At 37.1% G+C, this 19,107-nt stretch overlaps 1 protein-coding gene across 1 annotated transcript; it reads left to right on the top strand.

Moving 5' to 3' along the window:
• Positions 1-1,486: 1,486 nt before the first annotated feature.
• LOC113302171 (heavy metal-associated isoprenylated plant protein 7-like) lies at positions 1,487-5,467 on the top strand. Its single transcript, XM_026551028.1, has 6 exons — positions 1,487-1,596; positions 3,264-3,487; positions 3,705-3,852; positions 4,478-4,683; positions 4,775-4,865; positions 4,959-5,467. Exons 1-6 carry the CDS (start codon positions 1,518-1,520, stop codon positions 5,300-5,302), a joined length of 1,092 nt encoding a protein of 363 aa, XP_026406813.1. The 5' UTR covers positions 1,487-1,517; the 3' UTR covers positions 5,303-5,467.
• Positions 5,468-19,107: the final 13,640 nt, after the last annotated feature.

Here is a 19,107-nt window from a genome sequence, read left to right as displayed (position 1 = left end):
GGTGGTGGTGGTGGGAGGAGGTGGTGGTGGTAATCGGTGGTTGGTGGTGGTGATAATCGGAGGAGGTGGTGGTGGTAATCGGCTGTGGTGGTAATCGGTGGTTGGTGGTGGTGATAATCAGAGGTGGTGGTGGTAATCGGCGGTGGTGGGCGGTGGTGGTGGGAGGAGGTGGTGGTTATATATATAGGTGGTTATTAGGTTGGTTTTAAATTAAATTAGGTGGATAGGTTAGTCATTTCAACGTTTTAGAACACCCCTTATCACTATAGGGAAGGTGACCTAATAAAGCCATGGTCCCCTCAAAAAAATCATGGTCCCTAGAAAATCATTCCAAGGGAAACTGTTCTATACAGTACAGGCGTAATAAGGCATACTTCCGTCTTTAATGGGCTTAAGCTGAACTAGAAGTGCAAACCTAACTCTAGTCTCTAGCGCTGTAGCACATCATGATTTTTCTTGAATATGAGCGGGACTACTATGATTGGCTCTCCTACTTTTGTAGTATTGTTAACGAGCATTTCCAAATTCCAATCCCAAACTTGCAATGCATAAATTATTGCTGTGGTACGACTGGTCATTGGTGACTTTACCATCCTCGACAAGAAGCACTTAGGAATTTCTAATCATAGAGAATGGTTTCTTTCTATTTTCCTTACGAAAGTGATAGTTAACCTAATCCAATTCTTCCATGATTTACAACAAATTACGGGCCGGCTTTCATAATTGGATGGAGAGAATTCCAAAATGAATAATGCAGGGATTGACAAACTGAATTACAGAACAAGAAGTCAGCATGCTCCCTAGCTAGTCCGCTAAGAAAAGTACTTTCCTATTATTGTGGTATTGTTGTCATTTTCATGATGACTGTGAACGTCATCAATCCTATTTTTCCCATGGTTATCTGAATGAATTTGATTCCAGTGATGAAGTGTTAACTTGTGCTTCAGCTTTCAAACCATAGATTAGATGATGAGCTCGATAATGATAAAGAGAAAGCGATGCGTCAATGATCAAAATTCAAATTCATGACCCCCCAGGCCCAGGGGTTAAATTCATCTGAATTCCACGTGCATTTACCTCCACCTTTTGCATTTTAATTTTGTCAGTTCCTTTGTGATGCAGCAGTTTCACTTTCCTTCAAGGACCACAATGGCACCATCAGACTAATGTTCTTCAATTGTCTGAACCACCCATCTTATTTCTCATCCATCTGAATTCAAAAATACTTTTCGTTGGGCATTTTTGTTCATTTAAAAAGTAGAACTTGGTATTCCACGTACAGAGAACGGTGAAGGTAAAAGTAAGTTCGTATCCTAAGGACCACTGCATCTGAACTTGTTTTGTGAAAAAAGATGATATGCTCGTATATTTATTTACCCAATCAGGTCAAAAGAAGAAAAAGAACAACAAGATAGCGTATATAGCAGTGTAGTCTTTATCATTTTTTCTTTCCTTTTCCATCTCTCAACGTACACAAATACCTTTCGGAAATTCGTAAGCTACCTAACTCGACGGAAATGGTGGTGTCTGTTTTTCGTGAGCTTCTTAGATTCAGGTTCAGATTTGCAGGCATCACATTCAAGTTTATGTGGCAAGGTATGCTCGCCTTTTCTGGTTATGCAATGCAAATATGGTTTTGGAGCAAAAGCTTTGTCGGCATGGGTGTTATAGATCATGCAATAGATGATGAGGATTATTTCCTAAAAGTAGGTCTAGCATTTAGTTTGTCATTGTAGGAGTTATGTTTGAGTTCTGCCCATAATAAGTTTGTCATCTACTATATACAGACTATATGCAGATTTAAAAGAAGTGTCAACTATTTCAACTGATATACATTATACAGTTCTTCACACTTTCCACATCCATTTCACTATAATCATACGCAAAAGATAATAAATGTGCACATAAATCTCTTTTTCAACATAGTGGTTTTCTGGTCGATGTCTAGTAAACTTGTGATCGATCTTCTTTTTACTCATGTAAATAGGAATTAAGATTTCCAAGGGACACCAACTAGCTTACGTGAAGACAGAAAACACAGTCTCCTTTTCTTTCTATCCATCTTTCTTTCGCTTCTTTGGCTTGGTACCTCTTTTCTTTTTCCCTCCTTTACAAAATTTCCCCCCTCTCGTTCCCCACTGAAATGCCTCCATCGAACAGCTAAATTCTTATCATCACACTTGTCCTAATATGAGTGGTCTTCATCAGAGGTATCTCTAATTCCTTCTTTCTGAGATTCTGGTCTGTTGATGATAATCTTGACTTTTTCAAGGACCCCACCTTTCACTCATTCTGCCCTTTCATTTCTGATCAACAGCATTACGAATCAAATTGTGTGGGTCCGTACACATCAAAATGTGGGCTATCACAGTCTCATCATCTCATCTCATCTCATCTCATCTCATCTCATGGATGACAGGGAAATGAACTATCTAACTTAACCACTTAAAATTGTATACCTAAGTTTTCATGGAAAAAATTCATAGCCACTTCATTTTAATCTGATGGATGTGAATGCCAATCAACCAAAAAATTATTGAATGATCAACTACTTAGTTGGTGGTTGGCAATGTCATCTGAAATGATTCACATCTGCCAAATTACATTTCACCAAGGGTGAATTCGAACTAGGAGATGTGAATTGATTTTATTAATCTGGATCTTGTATATATGTTAGTAGGATTTCTCCAAGTGAGATTGATTGTATTGCAGACAATTTACTTGCTAAAGAGAATATACAAGCTAGTTATACGCTTACGTAATGATGAAGTGATTATCTATGTAAGAAATGGGAGTTAGGACGAGGAAAATCGACATGGCCAGAATTATCAACTCTTATAAACTTAGTGTAACTAGGTCCCCACATTCCCAGTTATGAATAAAAGTGATTAGGGTCAAATCAAACCAGCATCCCTAACGAACCATCTTGCAAGTCGAAAGGGTGAATGTAGGATGCAGCAACGCGGGATAGCTGAAAGCATAAAAATGTTTAGAATCCATAACGAAGTTTACAAAGACTTAAAATCTATCACATTTATAAGATGCGGTTAAAAGGTTGTAAAGATTGACATATCGATATCGAATATCTACACGCGTGGACTAGTTTCATAATATGAGAATTATAATGATGGGTTTGTCCCATTTCTAGTGAAAAAATTTGGAACTTTAAATGATGACTGGCATAGGGCATGCATGTAATTTAAAAATTGAATTTGAGAAACATATATAGAATTCTGACTCAGCTAGCTCATTGTGCACGTCAGTAGTCAATCAGCAGCAGTTGTTCGTCTTTTGTGTCAGCATTTTCCTATATATATTCCCACGTCAGCTTTGGAGGTCCATATTAATGATCTTTCTGCACAACATACGAAGAGATCTCTCTCTTGAGAAAAAGAGAGTAACAGGCTCATCGAAGGGTCTTGCTCTACAGATCCGAAGGATTTTGAAACTCAGATCATCACTAGCTAAGTTCACAAACATGGGAGAGGTAAGTTTATATACCTATGTTATCCTTTGAAAATTGGTTTATATTGTTCACAATTTGATCCCTGCATGTAGTTTTTAACTTTGCTTTTGTCAGTTTTCATTAATGCAAAGTCATGAAAACTCTAGATTTTTCTCCATATAATGTCTAGTACATTAGTGTTGAGGTGCCTAGTTTTTTCATATCTAATTGATTGTGTGGATGGTGCTGTGTTTTAAAGGAGAAGAAGGAAGAAGAGAAGAAAGAAGAAGAAAAAAAATCAGAAGAAGAAAAGAAAGCAGAGGAACCTCCAGAGATGGTTTTTAGAGTCGATATGCACTGTGAAGCTTGTGCAAAGAAAGTTGCTAAATCCCTTAGAGGGTTCGAAGGTATATATACGTGCACATATACATGTTACACATACATATACGACGTAGTTCATTATCGTCATGAAACCAGATAAATTTTCTCATATCCCACATCTTGCTTTGATGATTAACAAGATTAATAAAGTAAACCGACGTTTACTAATTAATATCCTTTTTTATGGAAGCTTTTGATGGTTAATATCTAAGCTATACAGACATTAATCTTCTTTTAGGTGCACTATGTTGATGTTACACCATCAAAGCTACTTTTTATAGTTAAAGAAAGAAGAAAAGCAACTCTCAAATTTTGACATTTTTCTTACTTTTTTTTGGGTAAGCACCTTTTAATTAGATTTATTCAAAGTGTTACAGTAATTTTTAACTTTTGAGTTAATTTATTTTTGAAAAGGAATAAAACTAAATTTATATAACATGTTTTGGATATTATTGAGTTAATTTTTTTTTTGTAGATTAATACCTGATTCATAATTAGCATGGGCTTGTAGTTTGTAGTTTGCAGATACAAGAACAAGACAAAAAGATGTGTGCTTATACTACTTATGTTTCCATATTCCGTTAAGTCTTGAGTTGATTTTGATTAATATATATACTTTCATTAACAAAATTTTACTTTTCGGTTATGTAGGAGTGGAAGAAGTAAGAACAGACTGCAAAGCTCATCTAGTTGTGGTTAAAGGGAAAACTGCAGACCCAGTTAAAGTTTGTGAAAGAATCCAAAAGAAAAGTGGTAGGAAAGTAGAGATAATTTCTCCTTTACCAAAACCACCAGAAGAAGAAAAGAAAGAAGAAAACACTGAAAATAAGCCAGCAGAAGAAGAAAAGAAAGATGAAGTAAGTAAAATTGACATGGGAACAGACACTAAACGACTTTACATAAACGTTAATCATGTTTTGATAGTTTTTCCTTGATATGTACTTGCAGCCTCCTCCGGTAATTACAGTAATATTAAACGTACGCATGCATTGTGAAGCATGCGCTCAAGTTCTGGATAAACGTATACGGAAATTTCAAGGTATAATCATCGTTGAAAGTCCATATTTTTCTAAAGTTTACCATAATTCTTTGTTACACAACATCAAATGACCACACAATGATTTTTATTTAGGTGTGGAAGCAGTGGAAACCGATCTGATAAACAGCAAAGTGACCGTAAAAGGTATTATGGATCCAGCAAAGCTGATAGAGAACGTGTACAAGAAGACTAAGAAGCAAGTTTCAATAGTGGTCGAAGAGAAGAAAGAAGAAGAGAAAAAAGAAGAAGAGAAGAAAGAAGAAGAGAAGAAAGCAGAAGAAAAGAAGGAAGGAGCAGAAGAAGCTAAAGCCGAAGACCATGAGACTACGAGTGATATTAAGAAAAGTGAATATTGGCCTCCTAAGTATAACGTAGAATATGCTTATGCACCTCAAATTTTTAGTGATGAGAATCCTAATGCATGCTCTGTTATGTAATTAAAACCTTAGTGATTTTATGTATCCATAAGGCCTAGTTATCATATGCACTATGTAATATCATGCTTATACATCTATAAGCGCATGCAATTTTCTACCTAAAAGATGATTAATAAAATTATAACAGAACCAGTACGTAGATAAAAGATGGATCATGGATCGTTATGCTGTTGTCATGTGTTGAGTGTTCATCGATCAATATAGTATATGCGCGTGCTTGAGAAAATGGGCCTTGGTATTTGTTGGAAACCTGTTTTGAGGCATGATATTACATAGTGAACCTATGGTTTTTGAGACATACCAAGTTATCAGCCGAACCTATGATTTTTGAGACATACCAAGTTATCAGCCGAACCTATGGTTTTTGATTAGGTTCGGCTGATAACTTTTCAGCCGAATATGTCTCAAATCATTTTAATTATGCCTTAAAATAGGTTTCCTTTGTTGAACAAGTACATTTTTTCTTTTTTGCCTGATCCAAATTGCATCACAAAATACAACCAAAGGGCATCCACTCACAGCACCACCTTTATTGAACGGGCAGACTCCGAAAATAACAAAAATGATCAAGCAAAAAAATCAGCAAAATTAACAAAAATGTAAAGACTCTCAAAGCCCACTATGAAAGGAGGCAAACATATACTACCTCCGTCTCTAAAAGATAGGTTTTTAGAAACGGAGGGAGTATGTAAATTGATCTCCCCTCTAACTAACCTACCCCTTCTTTGATTAACTGGTCAGAAGAGAGGTTTATTTCTCCATAATTACGCAGTTCTGTCTATGTCAGATTAGCACGAATTTTGTTCCACCTTGTAGTAGCAAACAAGAGCAACTTCTTTGATGAAAAAGCGAACATAGCAGCCTTGAAATCAGTCCTTATGCATACCTTTGAGTAATTATTCACAATAGCCCATTCCAAGCACACAAAACTAGTATAATTTCTGTAAAATAGTTGGTTGCCACGGCCAACCCACCTGCACCTTATGTATCACAATAAGTACTAAATTTGTAATTTCATGCATGTTTTTTGGTATGCGTATAGCAGATAAGTTGATGAAAAATAAAAAAGATTGGTTCTATTTTAGGGGCCCATGGACCGTATATGTATGGCCCACTCTTGTAAATAGTGTTTGGATATGCATAGGATTCGTCCATTAGCCTAGCGGGTATATTAATATGTCCCTACTTTTGACACCCAATAAATATATCCTTATTCAAAAATAAATATGTCCCTACTTTTTTATAATCTTATCCATTTAACATTACATTACCTTAATACCCTCACTCATATAATATTTTTCTTTATTTCAAAATGGAACAAATTTCTTCCTCTACCACTAGCACCACCACCACTAGCACCACCACCACCAACATTCAACTATCATTCCACCACCACCGTTCAACAACCACCACCTACCAACCGCCACCACCACCAATATTCCACCACCACTCCTTCACCACCACCATTACACCACCAACAGTCCTCCACCACCATTAGTCCGTCCCCGCCACCACCGCCGCCGCCGCCGTCGTCGCTGCCGCCACCGCTGGTTCAGATAATTTTGTATCAGCAACAATAGTTGATCCATTTCAGTTGGATCAATAGTGGATGTTTATCCATGATGATGGATCAACTTTAAGTGGCGTAAAACTGAAATTGATACATTTCAGTTGATCAACAGTAGAAGTTTATCAATTGCAGTTGGATCAACAGTATAAGTTTATCCATTTTAGTTGGATCAACAATGGATGTTTATCCATGCTGATCGAAAAATGCTACCATTTCATCAGCTGCAGTTTCAGATCCACCAACAAAACCATCAACCACCATTAATAATCCATAGCAGCTACCACCGCCACCGTCGCGGCCGCCACCATCAGTTCAGATAATTTTGTATCAACAACAGTAGTTTATCCATTTCATTTGGATCAACAATGGATGTTTATCCATTTCAGTTGGATCAACAGTGGATGTTTATCCATGATGATGGATCAACATTAAGTGGCGTAAAACTGAAATTGATACATTTCAGTTGGATCAACAGTAGAAGTTTATCCATTGCAGTTGGATCAATAGTATAAGTTTATCCATTTTAGTTGGATCAACAATGGATGTTTATCCAGCTGATGGAAAAATGCTACCATTTCTCCAGCTGCAGTTTCAGATCCACCAACAAAACCATCAACCACCATTTATAATCCATAGCAGCAACCGTCACTGTTTTCTATGAAGCTTCAACACCAATTCGAACCACCACCACAGTCGCCACCAGAACCACCACCGCCGCTACCATTATCATCATTACTTCTATCTTCATAATTCTATATATCACTTTAATTCCTACACATTCATCTATTCATTTTAATCACAATCCATTAGAAGCATCAACAGCTTCAGATTCGAACACACCTATTACTTCTCAGCAACAACAAGTTCATTATCTCCAACATATCCTATTGATTCACACACCAAAACCATCTCCAAATCAATTTTATCGTAGTAGCTCTCAGATCCCCTTTTTTTAATCGAATCGAACCACCAAATTGTTTCTCAATTCGTTTCTCAAATCATTTCTCAATTAGTTTCTCGATCTGGTGATGATAACGATTAAGATTTGAGGTTAAAGATGGTGATGATGACGATTGAGATGATTGTGGTGTTGGTGTTGGTTGCGTTCGTTATGGTGGCGACGGAGATGAAGATGGTCGTGGCGACGGAGAAGAAGATGGTGGTGAGCTCGATCATTTTTCTCTGGATGAGAAATAAAGAAGAAGCAGAAGTCAATAAGGTATAAAGGTTGTGGTATATTTGTAAGTCCCTAAATTGTTGATGGGCCCCTGATGGGCTTAATTATAAAGAGGGACATAATTATTATGTGATAAGGATATTTGTATAGACCATCAAAAGTAGGGACAATAATTCGATTACCACTAGCCTATTTTAGGGGCGCATGATGGCACTCAAGAATGATTTCGAGGGAACTGCAATTCTGATTTGTTTGAGACTAATCGGTTCAGGGTAGTTGGGCCTATTCCCGTGAAATCTAACTCTTGGGCTCCCAATTACCCAAACTGCGACTAGAAAGTTTGTTCGATCTTCTGTAAGTCTTAGTTTATCAAGATAAACTACTCGTGGATATCATATAATCAAGTTTGTGAGAAGTATCACAAAGATAACAACCAAAAGTAAAGTCTTCGATCTTCGGTTATAATCTTCAAGTCCTACATGGTCTATCTTTCAGAAAATCCCAGTATTCCATATTTTTAGATAAGATAATTAATGCATGTCGTGAGTACGATAAATTACTCAAGATATTTCTCACTAAGTAACTAGTAATATAGAGATAGTAGGGATCATTTCTACAGGGAGCTGTGTAATTGTTAGGTTATTTGGATTAGCAAAATGAGAATAAAAGGAAAAAAAATTAGCTAAGGGGGATTGGTCGTTTAACTACCAAAGCATTATGCCAAATTTAGCATTTAGCAACAGACTATTTCTGTTGCTGAACGAGCTTGCAACAACAATGGGCCGTTGCAAAATACCCTGTTGTAATTTTTTGAACAGTTGTAACGTCGTAGCGAAATTCAGTCAGTAATGGCTTCTCGCAACAGAAACAAGCCGTTGCGAAATTATAATTTAGTAACAGAGCGTTTGCTAAATTTTTCATTCTTTTGATAATTCCTGGTCAAGCCTTCGTTGATCTAATATTAGCAACATATGTCAGCCATTGCTACATTTTTACAACTTCAAAACAAAATTATTCCAAGTCTTTGTTTGTGTACTCAAAATCGATTTCTCCCCCAATAGTTCCCTGCAATTACCTTAATTCATCAAATTGTTATGATTCAATCATATAACCCTCATATTTAACATGCAATCATAATTGATTCATGAAACATAACACAAAAATCATGACACCATAGGAATTGTGATTTACATATAATCTGATAGCTTAATATTACGTACATCAAGGAAATCTTACAAAATATTTAAAAATAAAATAAATTGTCCATTATTGGATGTCTTTAAGGGGAAAGAATATATATGAAATACAAATAAATGAATTAACTAAAAGAACAAAGTAAAAATGGTATATTGAGGAAACTCACTAAAGTAATTTATACCGAGACGTGATACCTTCATTGTCTTCGGTCTCTTCAATGTTTATAGAATTAAGAAATTTGAATATCTGAATCAAATAAAGAGAGACACGTTAATATGATATATCATGGTTCGACATATTACAATGTCAAATTCTGGCATTCAATATTTAAGGACTTAGATGATAAAATATCAGTAGTACTAAATAAATGATGTCATGGCTCAATCCATTCAATAAAACAAAAAGTCAGCCAAATTATATCAATTCATATGTTATTTTAGTCCAATCATGTACACTGATAAGTTTCCAAGAACTTGAGTGACCATGTATTATTTTATCAACATCGACAAAAATGAGTTGGTCCAAGTCAGATTAACCAAACCATCTGAGTTACAGAACTCAAGAGATATGCTTTAATAAAGATGGTAAACATTGATGAAGGTTCTGAAACTTACATCTTCAAGCCAGTGTTGAAGGGATAATTTTTGGGTCTTCTCATATTTGGACAGACCTTTTCCAACCTGCAAGTAAAAATCAATTGAACATCAAAAACAATCTACAGAGAAAGGAAAAAAAAAAACATGGATGGATTTTGAGTTACAGTAAGATATCAGGTATAAATGTTGAGACTACAAATGTTTTATGTTGAGATACATGAATATATATTGTAGCAGTAAGTAGATACAACATTAAAGTGGATGATTACAAACATAATCTCTGTATTTAAGAAACTGCATATCTAATTGCAGCTCGGGAACACTTCAACACCAAATACTTTCTAAAAAAATCAATAACTTATATTAAAAACTCTTCAAATGGCCCATAAAAATCGTATTTTTAATGTCAATAGTCATAAAATCCTATTGGTGAGATACAAGTCGGGGAGAAATGCTTATTGATCGCTCTCGAGGATGAATTTTTCCATAAGGCATTTGTTATATCTCGCGTTAACAATTAAGCATGAGAATTGTTCTTTTGTACTTTTAACTTCTTATTAGTGTGCAAAAACTTTATATCCTCTTAGCTCGTTCGATGCATGTGATTTTGAAGTATTTGAAAGTTAGAGTAGGTTTTGTGGGTATATCTCTTGTAAATCCTCACGAGACTATAACTCATCCGATAGGGACACCTAGGGTTTAAAGGCTTGTTGCAGATGCTAAATGTAACTTATCCTCAATAAAAAGGAATTGTATATACGTTTTCTTAAGTTGCTCGAGGACTAGCAAAGTATAAGTGTGGGGGAATTTGACAGGTTTCTTAAATTGATTATTATTATCAATGGATTATGCATTCTTTGCTAGTCTTCTTGTATATTTTGTATTTTACATATGTTTTAATAGCTACTATGGAGTCATTTGGAGTAAAAGGAGAAAAAATTAACTAAATTGAGAAAAAGGGGAAAATGTCGTGAAGCCTAGCCAAGAATAAGGGGCATTCATAGAAGAAGACTGTAAGGGCAGACTGTATCTTGTTTGTGGGTGATTTAATCCACTTTCCTTTTCATAACCTAAAACTACTAGGTCGAGGTCATTTAGCCCCTTCTCTTTTCAACAACACCAAGACCACTGCCATAGCTACTGAAAAGGAGAGGGTACCAAGTATACCACCAACTTATTCGTTTGGCAACTTGTATGAACAAAACCTAATATAATTGCAAGTAGACCAACTCAATGATCCTTGAACAATATGTATATAGAGTTTACATCTCTGTCTCTTCACAATCAGAAAATCAAGACAATAAAATCCGTGAACCTGATTGTCTATAAGAGTACTTAGACGATCTCAAAAATCAATATCCAAGATCAATCTAGTCGTATCCAAATAATTAAGTCTAAATTTTGTCAAGTATGAAACTTGTTATCTATCTTTCAAGATACGATATCTACAAGAGCGAGTCTCGTAATTGATCATAATTAAGATGGACTTTTTTACTAGAATTTATATGTACTACTTGTGTTATTCTTATTATAAAGATAAATAATATAATACGGAAAAGGAAAAACATAAGACACCAAAAATTTTGTTAACGAGGAAAACTGCAACTAGAGAAAACCCCCGGGACCTTGTCCAGATTTGATCACCGATCTGTATTAAGCCGTTAAAGACACTAGCCTACTATCAGACTTTGGACTACAATATAGTTGAAACTGAATTTACCCTACAAGCAAATCAGTTGCAGTCGTTCTCCATACGTCTCTTGAACCTCTAAAGGCTCTACGCAATTGATTCCCTTAGTTGACTTTCTTCACACCTATGAGTTACTTCAGCCTAAGAGTTACTCTAAAGATACACCTATTTGATTTCCCTTTAGATCAATAGATCAAGGCTTGGAAATCTTTTTGCAATTGACAAAGCTAGCAAACCCCACAAATCCGGAACACTTACAGTTGTTAGCCGAGAAGCTTGTATTGTTAACCACCTCTCAAGAACAATCTTTAACCGATCTATTAAAAAGATTTTTAGATATCTATCTTGAGGAATCACAAAGTCTGAGACGAAGAGAACTTCGCGATTTCTATGTATATCGAAATTGAAAGAGATTACTAATTAAAACCTCGATAACAAAAAGAACAATATCGGGATACACGAACTTAGTTGGACCTGGTTTCACGAATCCCTAAGTGAAGTATTTAAGTTGTAAACCTGATTATGTTTCTCAGAGGAAACCTAGTTTAAAAGAGGACGACTCTATTAAATAACTAGGACACAGAAGTGTCAGGGATTAAATTTCCTGGTTTTTTGAGTCTCTTTATTTATAGATTTTCAAGACTAAGGTTACTTAGAATTCAAGCTAAGATAACTTGAGATTCAAGCAAACACTTTCTTTGATTATATGAAACTCTTGTTAGAGTTCATGTAAGCATGTGAGAAGTTTGTGTTAAGATTACAAAGAAGAATATACATTATGGTCCGGGTACCGGAACGGGGGTGGATGGGGAAAAACGATTTGCTGGTTTTTAAGGAATTGAGGAGACGACTGTACGGAGGAGACTCCTCGAACCGAGCGAAATGTTAAACCTCAAACAGATGCACCGCTGCAAAGGGGGTGCTTTAGATTCAAGAGATCAATCTGTAGTACTCCGGCCTAAATCAAGACAATGACCGTTCCAGAGTAAATTCGGTGACAAGATAGGATGGGTTGATCTGTAGGAGGGAAGCTGAGAAATGTGTGGAACAATGGTAATCAAAGATTGTGGGTGTGTGAATTCCGAATACGATAAAATCTGAGTGATTGAAATTGCTCAATTGAGAGTAGTTGCTCAATTGATGAGTTGATGATCTCGTGTTGTCGATGAGACGTTAGATTGATGATACTGATGATGTTGATTCTTCAATCATGATTCAGAGACTTATTTATATTGTTGGAATTTTAGACACCATTATTCCATGAAGTGTTACAGTTGATGGAATCAAGGAGTGGGGAATTGGAGATCGTGTTTGAAACCAGTTGCTCAACGTGTGGAGACTTGGTCGATTTTCCACCCACTACCTCGTGAATTCCTTCAACTGATTGCACGACTTGCTCACACTCCATCGTGTATTTGAACACACGTGCCGTAGACCGCCAGACCAAAACCCTAAGTGATATCCCCCCAAGTGGCACGATTGACGTCTCGTGGTTTGATGGGACGATGAGTCCATGTAGTCGTTGAGTTGAACAAGATGTTCTGGAACTCATGAATTGAACATGTCATGAGACAGAGGTATAGTTCTTACGACGAAGTGAGCAAGTATTGCTCATTCGATGGGTCGTTGAATATTGATTGTTGAACCAATATTGAGAAAATATTCCTCATCTGAGCAAGTGCTGCTCATGTGATGAATTGTTGAATATTTGATCGTCTGAGCATGTGTTGCTCATCTGATGGATTACTGGCAGCGTACCAAAAATATTAATTAGAATACTGGTCGTTGAACCGAGCATAATTAATAAAATTAATGACCATGAGGTCGTCGTAAAATTATTAAGGTTAGAATCTGGAATGATGATCCTTGGATTCAGAAACCCTAATTTGATCAATTCATGGTTCGTCAGAATTTTAACCATGGGACGAAGGAGGGAGTGACTACATGGGACCGTTAATCAACCATGTAGTTTCCATATGCTCACGTGAGAAAATACGAAGAACTCCTGAAGATTTGACGATTTGTTGGTGGAAGAATGATTAAATGTTGGCTTAATCATTTATTCAAAAATGCTCGTCTGAGCCTTAGGTGAGAAAACCTAATTAATTATGACGAGGCGAGGGACTGACCATGGAGTCATGAAACCGGCCCTGGGTTGTCACGTGACCGCCTGACAATCACTTCATGAAAATCCAAAGTGTTTGGAAGAGTTTTGGACCTAATACGAGCAATTGTGCAAATTAGGTCAAAACTGTGAAAATTGATGGGACCGGATCCCTGGGCCAAAGAGATAATCTTGGTCGTTAAGATAGCGTGCTCGTGTCCCCAAGGCGTCCGCGTCTCAGTCCTGAGAATTTTGATATTTTCTGGCGTGCAATTGAGCATCCATTCGAGAAAATATGCCAAAATTAGGGTTTCGACGAAACTGAGGAAAACACCATGAGATGATGAAAAATAATTATAAAATAAGGAATGAGGAGGTGTGGGACCGTCGTGGTCAAGGTATGGTCGGCCGGTCGTGACCACGGTCCCGTGGTGCCTTTTCCTTAATTTTATAATATTTTGATGATTTTATGAAAAATTCATGAATTTTGAGAAATTTGATGAATTTAGGGAGTTTCCATGAATTGAAGGAGTTTTCATGAGTTCAGGGAAGCAAAAAATATTAAAATAATAAAACAAGGGTGTGTGGGACCATGGAGGCATGGCCGGCCGGCTATGGACCGGTCCCACGAGTTTTCCATAATTTTTTTAATATTTTTTAGGTATTTTTGATGATTTGAAGGAATTTTTCCTAATTTGAGAGAAATACCATGAAATCAAGGAATTTAATGAATTCAAGGAAACCTAATAATAAAACAAAGGGACGTGTGGGATCGGCTAGGGCATGGCCGGCCGGCCAAGGCCCGGTCCCACAAGTTTTCATAATTTATTTTATTTTATTTTATTATTATTTGATGATTTGTGCAAAATACCATGAAATCAAGGAGTTTTTTCATGAAATTAGAGAAATAATAATAAAAATAATTAAATAATAAGGAACCGTGGGGTGTGGGGCCGGTTGGGACCAAGGCATGTCTGGTTGGCCAATGATCACGCCCCACACTCCTTTCCTTAATTTTATATTATTTTTTATGGATTTATGGAAATACCATGAAACCGAGGAGTTTCCTCGAGACGAAGGAGATTTGATAAAATGAGAGAATTTTCATCAAATCATGGAAAATAATAAAAATGCATTAAAAAATATAAAACTGGCGTGGGATTGACCACGACACGGTCGGTCGGTCGGTCGTGTGTCCGTGCTCCCAGCACCCTGGTCAATATTTTTAATTATTTATTATTTTCTTCTCTATTTTGCATAGGTTCATCGTTTCGTTGTATTTTGAAATACTCGTTCGTGCGGTGACTGTTAGTGTATCGTCGTTGAATACACTTTCACCATTTGAATCGGGGCTTACTTAGAGGTAGCTCAGACGGCCGGTTGTTGATTATTTATTACTAATTGTGGAATTCGGTGGAGAATAATTCACAAAACTGAGCAATAAGATGATGTTTATTATTAATTCATAGGATCAGCTGAGGATTCGACTACGAATTCAGAATAATAAAGTGAGCATTACCATTCCATGGGATCCCAGATTCGACCATAGAATCAGAGTAATTAAGATTTATCTATTACCATTTATGAGACCAGTTGTGGATTCGATCATGAAATCGGAGTAATGAGATAATATAGTTATTGCTATTCTATGAGATCAAGCTGTGGATTCGATCATAGAATCAGAACAATTGTTATTACCTTTCCATGGGACCAGTCGTGGATTCGACCATGGAATAGGAGCAATTAGGAATAACTAACTTTGTGGCTCTATACTAGCAGAGCAAGCTGTCTAGGAGCATTAATTATCCCGATATGAGTTTGTCGGTAAGTCATATCCTTTATATAGTCAGGGTAAACTCGTTGTTTGTTCCTGAAGACGTTATCGCTCTATACTAGCAGAGCAAGCTGTCTATGAGCCGTCCATCTCGTGATACTATATGGAAATAATCACTGAAAGTATTCAGTATTCATGAGATATGATGTTGTCCAGTCGTGAGACTACATATCTACATGTACTCTGAGAGAAAGTACTCTCCGTTGAGAATTCGATGAGAGACCCGTGTCTCGATACTCACGTCTGATTGCTGAATCAGAGCTTCGTATAATTATGAGTTTACGAATTTATCCTTTGTCGAAAATCCGCCATCTACATTAAGTCCCCTGCTTACTGAGGAAAGTTGTGTTCCTCAGTCAGCATTAAATGGTGATTTTCCGGCCATAAATAATAATACCAGTAATTGAACTTAGTCGTAAGTTGAGACATTACCTGATTTAGAGAGCATGAGCAAACCACGACTTGATGAAGGCTTCAATGTCATGATTTGAGCGTCGTTTGATGATCATAAATTGGTGTTGAACCGCTGGTTTGGACGACGAGTCCGTGGTCGATTAGGATTCGCGGGTCGGGCCCAATAAGGAAATCCTTAGAAAATTAGGTTTTGGAAATAAAATTGATATAAAAGGGATTAATCCTTCTTTTTTTTTCCACGACCAGCTCTCCACCATCTCAGCACCTTCACGCCAGCAGCAGGAGAAGACCGCCGGGATCAGCGTCGCAGCCGCCAGTTGCCGTCCGTTGCCGCCGGCCAAATTTCGGCCGACCAGGTACGTGTATTTTTTTTTGTTTGCTGATGTTTATGATCCTCATGAGTTGTTAATTCTTTGGTCATGATGAAGTTATATACATGTGTGTATATTAGTGTGAGTTTTATGAAAAAACCCTCGTTTTTTGAAAACGTATGTTCGTTCGATCGTTAGTTTTGAAAGCTAACTATAATCCCTGATTTAGGAGAGATTTTTTTTTAATATGAACCTAGGTCCAGTGATAAAACTTAGTGTATGAGCTTTCATGTGTACCAAGGTTTTATCATAAAATAAGTGAATTTTCATGAAATCGGAATAATCCTTCGTTTTAAAGACAAATAACTATGACACGAAGGAAAATATGTATGATGAACTTGTGTGCAGTGATAAAAATTTTTCTTATGAGATTTCATGTAAATACAAAACTTTATCATATGTATGAGATGTAAGCTTTCACAATATTTTTTGAAATAAACCTTCGTTTTTAAAGACAAATAACGACGATACGAAGGAATTTTTTTTTTTTTATATATGTATATGCAGCCGTGACATATGTTGTGTAAAATATGATGGTATATTTTATTTGCATGAATTTGTTTTCATTAGATAAAATTCTTGAGAATTTATGTAAGCAATGTTGCATTAATTGCTATTTTTTCGAAAAATCAGAAACGTGGGTTTTGAGGAACCTTCGAAGATAGACAATATATTTATGATGAAATATTTTATTGTTATGAACTTCATAGGTCAGTTGTGTGAATTTTCACATTATGAAAATTGTGTTCGTGATTTTATGAAAAATCAGTTTCGAAATTAATAAAGTTTCGTTCGTTTTTGCAGTTTTCGAAGAGACGAACGAGTTTGAGGTGTTAACTCTACCGTTACTATCACTATTGTTAGTGGAAGTACAAAAGGTAAGAGTTAAGAGTTACCATTTTTGTCGTATTTCCTTGATTCGTGTCTGGACAGCATACTGAAGTATAATGTAATGTGGACTTTGCAGTTGTTTTAGCAAAATGACCAATTCCTCAGCCGACGATACTTCAAGGGACGAATCTCATTCTGATGATGACATCTCCAGGGATGATGCACGCATGGACGAGACCTTCATTGGTGAAGAAGAGGAGGATGTCACTGGCGTGAAGAACATTCCGAATATAGACGACGCATTCTTTGAGGAGGATCCAAAAGGAGTTGACGCATATCTCAAGTCCCCAGTATATCGTATTCTGATCAACCCTAGGACTGTGACTCAGGAGAAATTGGTGACCCTGAAGATGGTAATACGTCTTTGTCTCGAACGAGGGCTTTTCCTTGCATCGACCATAGAGTTTAATCTTTCTCGACGCCCTTTGGAAAAATTTCTGGATGGGCAAGGCATATGTTGGGTTTCCCTCATGTCAGGGCTATGCTCAACCAGGCGCAAGTGACGAGAGCTATTCAAGCTTCTGGAGACTTGTCTATTAATCATGACGTGAAAAGTATCGTGGCTTTGCTGGCCCGTTGGTGTGTTCCCACTCATACCTTCATATGTAGATTGGGAGAATTTACTGTTACCTTAGAAGATGTGGCTGCTTTGATGCATCTCCCGATTACAGGTAATTTCTCTTGAGGTCTTTCGGATGAGGAAAAAGTGAACAAGGTGTCTGGTAGTAAAGGTTGTTATGCCCATTGGTTGACACGTTGGTGGCCAAGAGATGAAGTTTCTGATAGTCCCATCACCTGTATGTTACCTATTGCCGCTTTCTTATGCTTGTGGTTATCTAGAGACATATTCAAAGACAGTGGACATTTGTTGAAGCCTTTCGTAATCCCTTTTGCTATTAAGATGGCTCAAGGTGAGCAACTCCCAATAGGTATCTTATTCCTGGGTTCCTTGTATTCTAACTTAGACTCTTTGGTGTTAGATTCCAGCGTGTGGAATGGCTTCATGAATATTGAGTGTTATGTTAACACGATTTTCTTCAAGCTTTGATGTGGGAGCACTTCAAGAATTATGCGCCTATCCCACGTAACATCCTTCAAGGACCAAATACTGATGCCCGTCACATCTTCGCCGAGAAAGATAATGCCTGAATCATGCGTTGGTCTACAAAGCATCCTCGGTCTAAAGCACGCCTCATTGATGTGTTGGATGAAGCGTCGGAGTTCGACTTTCGTCCGTGGGTGTCGGTTCCTGATTATGTTTCTCAACCAACGACTTTCAATACTGGGGAGAGCACGACTCTGAAATCTGGTGCTAACCCGAATGATGGTGAGAGATCCTTCATGTTGAGTTGTACTCCTGGTCACTTGTTATCCGTTATGTATGGAGAGTGGGCAGTAGAAGAATACAACATTGATAGGGAGGCTCGACAAATGGGTATGGATCAATGTGTTCCAACTACCCGGAGAAGGAAACCATCAGTTGATCAGCTTGCGTCTCGTTTAGATCACACTCACGTGGAAGGGAGTAGTTACTGGTTTCCTGGTTCTGATAGACTTGCATATATAACCCCAGGTTATATAGAATTCTGGCATCAACAATTTGAGAGGTTGCATGAATTCGTGACAGTTAGTCAGCTTCCAGTGAAGATTCCTCCGTCTGCTGAGATGATCTCTGGTCGACCAAGACTGAAGTACCTTTCTGGTGATAAACGAAAATTATCTCCAAGATGTTCTCAAGTAAGATTCTCCACATGTCTTTTATGAAACCATGGTAAGTGTATTCTGATCATGTTATTGAATTCTTTACAGGACGGTCGTAGCGTAAGACCTCGAATCCATGCAGATTTTTCAGATGTTGGAGAAGTTGTTCACGGCGGAGAAAGAAGGAACAAAAGTTATAAGCTGTTACCTAATACCATGAAGTCCCCAGTTCGTTCTTTGGTGGGTTCCTAATATTTCTC

This window comes from Papaver somniferum, chromosome 1 (genome assembly GCF_003573695.1).
Source record: "Papaver somniferum cultivar HN1 chromosome 1, ASM357369v1, whole genome shotgun sequence".
NCBI classification, from domain to species: domain Eukaryota; kingdom Viridiplantae; phylum Streptophyta; class Magnoliopsida; order Ranunculales; family Papaveraceae; genus Papaver; species Papaver somniferum.
The sequence above is the reverse complement of the archived record's forward strand: the minus strand, read 5'-3'. Positions and strand labels throughout refer to the sequence as shown.